The 9842-nt window shown below is 41.2% G+C and overlaps 1 protein-coding gene across 1 annotated transcript; it reads left to right on the forward strand.

Annotated features, from left to right (window-relative positions):
- The first annotated feature begins 6651 nt into the window (after window positions 1–6651).
- Window positions 6652–8841, forward strand: LOC118337972 (alpha-2 adrenergic receptor). The gene has a single exon (XM_035675131.1). The coding sequence runs from the start codon at window positions 6765–6767 to the stop codon at window positions 8064–8066; it is 1302 nt and encodes a 433-aa protein (XP_035531024.1). The 5' UTR covers window positions 6652–6764; the 3' UTR covers window positions 8067–8841.
- The last annotated feature ends 1001 nt before the right edge of the window (window positions 8842–9842 follow it).

Genomic DNA, 9842 nt, shown 5'->3' on the forward strand with positions numbered 1-9842 from the left:
GAAGTCATCATTGGAACTGCTTGGAAAAGGGCAGGCACCTTTACCGTCTGCCGCGGGCAAACTTCAACCAATCAGATCAATGAACCATAAAACGCAGTCAATTTCTTACAGTTGGGAGAAGAACGAAAACATATTTTACATATTTTACAGTGCCATTGTTGGTTCTTCTGTCACTGAAGCCATACTCTCCAGTTCTGATATAACTTATGTGAGCAACATCTAGGCTAACTTCTATGGGAGCCGCCATTGTTGTTTAATGAACAATTGCTTCTCTCTGTGTTACACCTAGCACCAAGCCCAGTAGCTGCCAGCGCTTCCTCAAAGCATCCTTATTGATGGAACCACTCTACTGGCCACAAACACATAGACTGAAGTCTGGCAAGATGGATTCTTATGTGTTCTTGCGAGTCCAGCTGCTTTGCATTGTCAGTAGGTCCCTCTTCTACCTCCTAATAAGCCCAGAAGGTTGTCTGTGTAAAGATGCAGTCGGGGTGGACGGACAGGTCAACAAAACATTGGACTTTAATGTCAGAGACTGCAGTTCGTTTCCCTTTTAAAACCAACATTTTTGAAAAGCTTGACCGTGAACGTTCCATAACCGCAACCGCTTGTTTATTATTGTAACCATGACGATGAAGGTCCCATAAGCTTAACGAAGTAGTAATTTTAATCCAAACCATGTTTACCTAAAGCAAACCTTTAGTAGGGCCCCTACTAAAGCATAATAATGGGAGTGATAACAATAATACTGATCCTATGGACATTACAATTCAAAGAGGATGACCTCCATACATTTTCTAAACAACTGGGCAAACTCCATCTGCTAATGAAGATAGTGTGGCATGATTAAAAGGTCCAAACAGCCATTCAAAAGACCTTAATCTGAGTTGAGGTGAGATTTTTTTTTGTCTCAAGAATCTCCAGAACCTCCAATTTATAATCATTCATTCTCATCATGCTTTCACATTCATGTGAGCTGATTCCAAAAGTAGTATTTCGTACCTCCGGGTATTAATTTCAGAGCACAAGTTAATAACTTGTAGTCCTCTTTGTTTGGGGATTTAAAATTCATTGAGAACTCTTCTCAACTCCTTAGCTTTAGCAGTAGAGAAACATTAGCTGCATGACAATAATTATCCTGACAGAATTGTACTGTGCTCCGGACTAAAGGGAACAAGTGACAAATAGTGGCATTAGACACAAACGAGTAAGTTATTTGTATGATTGATCGAGAGCTGTCCTTTTTCAAAACTAATTATGTCACTCGGCAATACTCACTGTCCAGCAACAAATGACAATATGTGGCAGAAAAAATTATCATTATTACATATTTTTGCATTATACAGGAAGTTACAGTATGAGCCGCTTGTGTGGCGATACCTTAGCTCTGGAACATTTTGTGCAAGTGCCCAGTGAGTGAGTAATCTGTCATTTTAAATGTTATTACATCATTTTAGAGAAGACTTAAGGGCTTAATTTACACACAGCTGAGCCCAGTTACTGAAGGGAAATACTTTTGACTCAAATATGAAAGCTCAGATGCAGAACTAACCATCTGAGATTTGTTTTGTTTATAGAGTAGCTGTCTTAATGGCAATACTCTGCTTGAGGGAGGAACTGCCTAAGTCACTGGACGACTTGTCCAATTTTAAAAAAAGCTCCTGATGAGCCAAAAGGTGCATTCATTATGATGATTCAGATGCATTAACATTGTGAAACTCTTTGTGTCCTAAAACCAAATATGCTAATTAAATACATAATTCTGAATTATTACCTGCAAATAAATGTGTAATTAGGGTTGCAAGGCTTGCCGCCCATAATGATCGGGCAACGAAATGGTTCATGCTGAGCTTTCACTCAGCCGGCTCTCCCCCTCATAGTTTCTTGTCAGTGCCTTTTGTGCTCATTTAACAATATGCCGCTCACTCCTCAGCAGCGCTGTGCAGAGATCGTTTGTTCGTTCAGCTCTCCTTGACTGACTGCTTGGCTTTGACGTCCAGTTAACGCTGATAACCCCTGTGATAAACACACTGCTGCCACTATCCAACCTTATTTTCTGTACAAGGAGCAAGCTCTCTTCACTACTCCATGAATGCACGCTGCTATGCATCAATCATGCTGATTCATCCCAGTCTCCATAAAGCACAGTCAGATGGTTGCGGTGAAGAAACACTGCCACTTCACTAAAGCTTAAAAACTGCTTGGTAATTTGTTATCTTGTTTCAAAAGATCAAATGGCGGACGAGTAATAGGGAACCCCCTTGTCTCCTATATTTCAGGTCAAATCCTGTCTACACTGTACTAATTTTCACTATTAACACACAGTCACATACCTTCACTCATTCCACTCACACATAAATCCATCCACAAGGAAACACTGAATGTAACTACAGTACATGTAAATACACACAGAAATGTTGCAGAGTTGTCCAGGGAAATCAATACCACCTGAAGCAAAGTTTAAGGACTACTAGCTTTCTGAAGTGATTCTACAGTGTGAACAAATACATGACGGACAAGCCATTAATCATAATAAAGTCCGGTCAACAAGAACTTTAAATCTGACAAGAAGTCCAAAAAGGAAGAAAAACAAACCAAAAGTTGAATATTTGATGTGTTGCACAAAAGCAAACAGGAATTCAAATTATACTTCAGCACAGGATTGATCCAATAAAAAAGGTGCAGAGAAAATGATCTAATTATCGAGGCAAAAGAGAAACAAACCCATCAGCGCTTGAAATGTAGAGAACAAAGAGGAAAAGGTAATTTTATGTAATACATAAAATCATATTCATTTCAAAAGCAGCCTTTCATTCGGATAACTACAGGGCAGCAGTGGAGTTGAGTGTAAATTTGGAATTCAGGTTTTCTTATCTCATCTTTTTATTTTTCTCCATGTAGAAAGAAGCCAAAATAAATATCAAATATCAAATAATACAAGTAATGCGGTGTAGATTGGATTTGAGTCTGTACACCGACATCACCATTTGCACAAAAACTTTTATTTTCACCTCTATCTTTTTCGAAAAGATCCAAACAACTGAGTGCTAAGCTAACAACATACTCAACTTCACTCTCTCTGAAAATGACACCTAAGATCTAAGAGACAGCAGAACCCTAAGACTCAAGAAGACCATTGCTACTGCGGTGATACACTCTTATAGTCGAGACATAACAGCAGAGCAGAGGCATCACTTCCCATCATCACTGACTTCTTTAAACAAACATTAATCGTCTGTGATGGCTGTCGGCTCATCTCACCTCCTGCACACTCAACACATCTTAAACCCTGCAAATCACCACTACCTGATCACCCTCCTCTCGCAAAGAAATCGCAAAAAGGTTTGGTTTTTTTTTGTCTCGGTTGGCATATCAGAATAACTAATACGCTCCATGGAAACATTGAGAAGAGCTTCCCATCAATAATTAAGGAATATACACCACAACATAAGTTATCTGATGCAATATTTATACAGATGTTGACAGCATGAGTACAATCTGATTGCGGAAACTAAATGTCAAGCTACAACTTGTTATTACTGTAGCTGTGAGTTCTTGGGAGTGTTAGCAATAAAGAGAGTGAATTATTACTTTTCTGTACTCATTTGACAGCTCTGGATTTGTGGAAGTGAACCCGGACCTGCAGGTCTGCTGCTGCAGTGGTATGGAGGCCACTGGGAGCTGTACGAGGAAGCAGACAGAGGCAGGCTTGTGACTGGGAGGTCACTGGTTCAACTCTCTGGACGAGCTATCGGGATGAGGTAAGACAGTGAGTCATACTCTCACCTCCCTCTGCAACAGATACTGAAGTACTGCTGAGGTCTGCTGGTCTGTGCAGCTCTTCCAGGGTGGACAGACTAAAGGTTGAACTTGCCCTGCTCCTCAGTTTGAATAAGAAGTAAAGCTAACAAACAGTGCAGTATGGAGGAACTGAAGCATGAATTCACAAGGTGTGTCCCATGTGGTAAGAAGTTATCAACAAATCTTAAAAAATATCTTGCTCCACAGTATTTTATGTTATGGTTCAATGTTTTATGCTTTGTTTTAAGTAATCTGTATTTTTTTTTACTTGTATACTGTATTGTGCTCTATATTTAAGTGTTATATCGTCTCAGTGGTATCTTGTTAGCACATGCACTATGCTTCTATATTATTTGGCGACCAAATCATATTTTCTACTCAGGTCGACAATATTCAATTTTCAATTTTTAATGGCATTTTCATGCCTCTTATCTTAACCTTTATTTAACCAGAAAGTCCCTTCAGATTGACATCTCAGGCAGACCTGGTCAAGATGGTACACCAGTTACAGGTAAAGTACAAGAGACTAAAACCAGCTCAAATAAGGCAGGTGCATTTCTCAATTACATGGACTTGGGGAACTGTTTGGAGGTCCTACTGCTTTAAATTTGTCTAAAGATGTGGCACGCTCTGCAGAAGTCCAGGTTATTTTTTCAAATGTATCTAAATTAATGTGTTAAATTTCAACACATTTGATATCAAACTGGGGTGGGCAAGCATTTTTGTAGGGATAGAAGCTGCTACCCCATGACACCCCTCTAGATCCGCCCCTGAGCAGAAGAAAGAAGAAAAATTATTACTAAATGTATTTATGTACCATGTGAAAAACAAAACAATAATTTGAAATTATCCAGCATAAATGAAGTCTACTGAAAGAGAAGAATCATATTACATAGATAAGCTTTTGGAAAAAGGGTGACTTCTGCCTTTTTGTTGGTACTTTGTTCTATGTTTAACATTTTCATTTGAAATATGAAGCAACAACTTGCTTTTAACTTTTATGGCGATGATGTGATGCAATTGATATATTAACTCACTGTCTGTGTACGGAGCATAACTTGATATCGTAGAAGAAGGAATGATTTAACATGTAGCCTAAAGCAAACAGTCGAAACTGACCACAAATATCCTGATATTTCATCATTTGCTGCCAGTGTTCATTTCGTCAAGCTGTTTGTGTGGATATTCACACTGGATTATTTCCAAAAGAGATCGATAATATTATTTCTGTTGAAAATGTTTAACCGGGATACTTCAAATATACACTTAAATGTACATACAGTTAAAAATCATGATACTCAGCTTCTTCACTACAGTCCTTCTGTGACTGGAGCATCCTCACACTCTATCTTTGACATATGCATCTGTTCATAACTTATAAGTTTAAAATGAAAAATAAACCTATTTAAGGGAGGAAAAATATACTGACCTTTGCTTTACATGACTACACTGCCCCTCTGATATTACACGAGTTTGCTATGCACTTTGAAATTCTTCTTTTTTGTAATATTGGCATGGATGCTATTTTGAACAGTGTTATGAAACATAAATGCAAGAATTTGTACTAACGGCCAGAAGTTCTCAACCTTTTCGGCTTGTGGCTCTTGAAAACGAAAAGGTGGCTCCTTGACTTCCATCACAGGCGTGTGCAGTGCTCTGTACTGTTCAGTTCTGCAGAGTGGAGACCAGCTATGGAAATTATTACCACAGCCTCCTCTCCTTTCACTAATCATGGTTTTATTGGAAAAAAACAACAGAAAAATATTTACTTGACAATAAATATTGCACAGCAGCAATGTTTTGTTCCTGTGCAATAAACCAGCTCCCCCTGAGGGGCCCTTATACATTATAACACTGACACATCAGCAGCATCTTTTTCAACTTGTTAACACAATAAAACATCACAGAGGTCACAGAAAATGTCTATACGTGCTGTTCCTATTGCACTTTGCAAGTCTTACTCAAGCAAGTGCATATGAGCATGAGCATGAGCGATGAAAAACTGAGCCACCAATGTGGAAGTGTTAGAAGAGGTGAAACGCAGCAGACTGTTGAAAATCCAATTTATCTTCTGGACTCAAACAAGCCTCACATCTTCAACTTCCCTCACTCACCCCTCCAACCACTCTCACACGACTCCTCCACTCTCTCTTCCCCAAAACTGCTGCCACATGAACACACACACACACAACTCCAAAACTCAAGTCTGCAAGGATTTGTTCACATATTTCTGTATTTTACCGCAAATAGCTCCACAACCTTTTTGCTTTGTGGTTACAGACAATCTGAGTGGCCTGAGGAGTAAAAAGGCTTTATTATGAGTGCAGCAATACTGACCTCCAGTGAGTTGAGGGTTAGCAAAATAGAGAGAAAGGGAGAAAATCTGCTAAAAACACTGATTGCACATTCATTTTCTCTCAGATTGAGACACAAAATCTGTAAATCTAACAGTTCTTCCTCAGTTTAATAATGATACAATTTTAAAATTGAGATCATTTGGGCTGAAATGCAGTCCTGTCCCTAGCCTTATCATATTCCAGCAATATGAAAATAACACTCTGTGCCGGGGGCGGGGCAGCAGTGGGTGAGTTATGAGAACAACACATGGGGCATCATTAGGAGCGAGAGCGCACCATGCTGAAGGAGGGAGAGCTGCGCCTGGACCGCACTCAACTCCTGACACACAGGAGACGCGTGACAAGACTGTAATAGGGTGCATGGAAGGTTATTTTTTATTCAAGTTAGTTTTCTTGACCTACACATGATCAACAGGCTGCAAATAGGCTTCAAAAGACTCTATTAAGTGGGAATCTTTTCATGCGCGCCTATCCACGTCGTCAGATGTGTCAACTGGCCGCGGAGCTGCGCGTTTTTGATGGACTCTTCAGTCTTTACGAGGCTGAATGTGAGTCCATGCAAAGATTCAACCAGTCCAGGATATATATAAAGCGCTCACAGTCGGGATGGATTCGTTTAACGCCAGCGGAATGGACGCGTTCACGGTGATCCATCTGAATTCCTCCTGGAGTCCGGACAGTGGATATTCTTTAGCGGCCATAGCCAGCATTGCCGCTCTTGTAAGTTTTCTAATTATCTTTACCGTTGTTGGGAATATACTGGTGGTTATTGCGGTGTTGACAAGCAGGGCGCTGAAAGCCCCGCAGAACCTTTTTCTGGTGTCTCTGGCCACCGCGGACATCCTGGTCGCCACTTTGGTGATGCCGTTTTCCCTGGCGAATGAACTTATGGGCTACTGGTATTTCGGAAAAGTTTGGTGTGGTATTTATCTGGCTTTGGATGTTTTGTTCTGCACTTCGTCTATTGTTCATCTGTGCGCAATAAGCCTGGACCGGTACTGGTCCGTTACGCAGGCTGTAGAGTACAACCTGAAGCGGACTCCCAAACGCGTCAAGTGCATCATCCTAATTGTGTGGCTTATATCTGCTTTCATCTCATCTCCGCCTCTCATATCTATAGACAGCAACAATGATATCGGCTCTCAGCCTCAGTGCGAGCTGAATGATGACACTTGGTACATCCTCTCCTCCAGCATCGCGTCCTTTTTCGCTCCGTGCTTAATCATGATTCTGGTGTACATCAGAATATACCAGGTGGCCAAAACCAGAACCAGAAGCATGTCGGGAAAAAATCCCAGGCCAGATGGTGTCACACAAACTGAGAATGGACTGAGCAAAGTCACCTCGCCTTTCCATGGCGAGAAGGAGAACGGACACTGTCAGTGCCCGCCTACGCCCAGCCAGCGCACCGTCACCATCGGGCAACAGACCGAGGATGCTGACATAGAGGAGAGCTCCTCCTCGGAGGGCAAAGGTCACAAACCGCAGCAACAGGACTCCCAGAGAGCCAAGAGGGCCAGCCAAAAGAAAAGCTCCCTCTCCAAACACTCCACTCGCATCTCCAGAGTCAGTAACAAATCCATGGACCTCTTCGCCTCCAGGAGGAAACGTCGCCGGAGCTCCTTAGCCAGGAAAAAGGTCTCACAAGCAAGAGAAAAGAGGTTTACATTCGTCCTGGCTGTGGTTATGGGGGTGTTTGTTGTGTGCTGGTTCCCCTTTTTCTTTAGTTACAGCCTGTACGGTTTGTGCAGGGACTCCTGTAAGATCCCAGACCCACTCTTTAAATTCTTCTTCTGGATTGGCTACTGTAACAGCTCCCTCAACCCCGCCATCTACACCATCTTCAACCGAGACTTCAGACGCGCCTTCCAGAAGATCCTCTGCAAGTCGTGGAAAAAGTCCTTTTAGATCGGACGCAGAACTGCTGCACCACCATGACAATCTTTAAAAGGAAATATCAAAGTGAATTTAAAAAAAAAAGAAGCCTGTTTTGTCTATTACTGCCACTCGTCACTCACTGTTACCTCTCATTGTCCTGTTGTAATTTAGTCATGGCAGTGCACCCTCAACAACCTACTGGGTGTCTCTGCAAGCTTCAACATGCAGTATGTTTCTATTACAGGCTTTCGCAAACCTGGTTAGTGAGCGCCGCCGTTCTTTTATTCCTACTGAAGTGTGCTGTAATGCTTTATAGTCTATCATCATTGATCAAGCTCTTTATACATCTACAAAAGATACACGCATGGCTGGATTTATCTGCTAGGGGGCCCCAGGGCAAAAATGAGCTCCTGGGCCCCCTGTTAACCCTCTTTTGTTTTTCCCCATTCTCTGTGCAATGTGTACAATTTTTATATGCTTTTTGTGCTAGAAAACAGCTTGGCCACAGATTTGCTGTGTGGTAATTTGATTAAACATATTATTTAGGAATAGCAACACACAGAAGCACAAAACCGATGTAACAAAGGTTTTGAAACTTTATTTTGACAATGTGATGCTTTTCAAGACAGAGTGTTAACTGAATAGGTTACATTTCGGGACAAACACATATTCGCTTTCTTTGCGTGAGTTAGATTGGAAGATTGGGAGCAAGTGGCTGGTTAGCTTAGCCTATAAAGCATAACGACTCAAAACAGAGGAAAACAGCTAGCTCTCCAAAGGTAACAAAATCCACCTCATGGCAACCCTAAAGCTCACTTTATATCTTATTTGCCATATAAAAGCCAACAGAAACAGATTTTGTTACACTTGAACAGAGTCAGGCCATTTGTTTCCTTGTTTACACTCTTTATGTTAAGCTAAGCTAATCGCCCACTGGCTCCAGCGTCATGGTTACTGCACAGACATAAGAGTGGTATCGATCTTCTAATCTAACTCTCAGCAAGAAAGCAAATAGCATATTTCCCCAAAATGTCAAACTATTCCTTTAAGATTAGGTAATTAAGCCAAATCTGACCTGACCTGACGGCCCCTTATGTCAGTTTTGTGCTTTAGTTCTGCATATTGGACCAGTTGACACACAGTAAGCCTGAAGCTCTTGGGGCCCCTGGAACTCTAGGGTCTTGGGGCAACTGTTCACTCAGCCCCGGTTGATGAAGAGTTAGAGCAGTAGTTACCAGGCTTTTTCACTTGTTTACCCTAAAAATCACCCTGTTTAATATGTCTACGAGTCATTTGCAGTGATTTTCCCCTTTTTGAAATAGTTTAAATCATTTTGAGAAGCCTGAAAGTCTAAAAACTGTCAAGTATTTTACAAGAAAAAGGGAATTATTGGAGAGAACTCTGAAGAAAATATAAATAAAGAAATGACCCCTCAGATTTATCTTGCAACCTCAGGTAGGAAACCACTGACTTTGTGGGTAAAATTCTGTAAATTTGTTTTTGTCTGCTTGCCATGATGTTGTTGGCCATGTCAGCTTTTACAGCTTTTTTTGAGCGTCTCTGTTGTAAAACGGACTCTAAAGCAGTAAGAGCGAAAGGAATAACAAACCAGCTGTGTTCTTTAAGTACCTGCATGCTTAGAGTGTACCCATGCCACCAAAGTGTCAACATGGTAATTCATAACACAGCTGACAAATGGCAAAGCACAACAGCAGACTGAATCACGACGGAGTCTTTGTTCTGATCTCTGACTGCACCTTAGAGATTTGAGACGGCACTGAGAAGAGCTGACGCTCCAGACTATAA

The sequence above is a fragment of the Morone saxatilis genome, unplaced genomic scaffold (assembly GCF_004916995.1).
Source record: "Morone saxatilis isolate NCDOM2014 unplaced genomic scaffold, NCSU_SB_2.0 Contig4, whole genome shotgun sequence".
NCBI lineage: Eukaryota > Metazoa > Chordata > Actinopteri > Moronidae > Morone > Morone saxatilis.

Bases quoted from the DNA above. Each gene is read 5' to 3' on its own strand.
- LOC118337972 (XM_035675131.1), top strand. From the start codon at position 6,765: ATGGATTCGTTTAACGCCAGCGGAATGGACGCGTTCACGGTGATCCAT.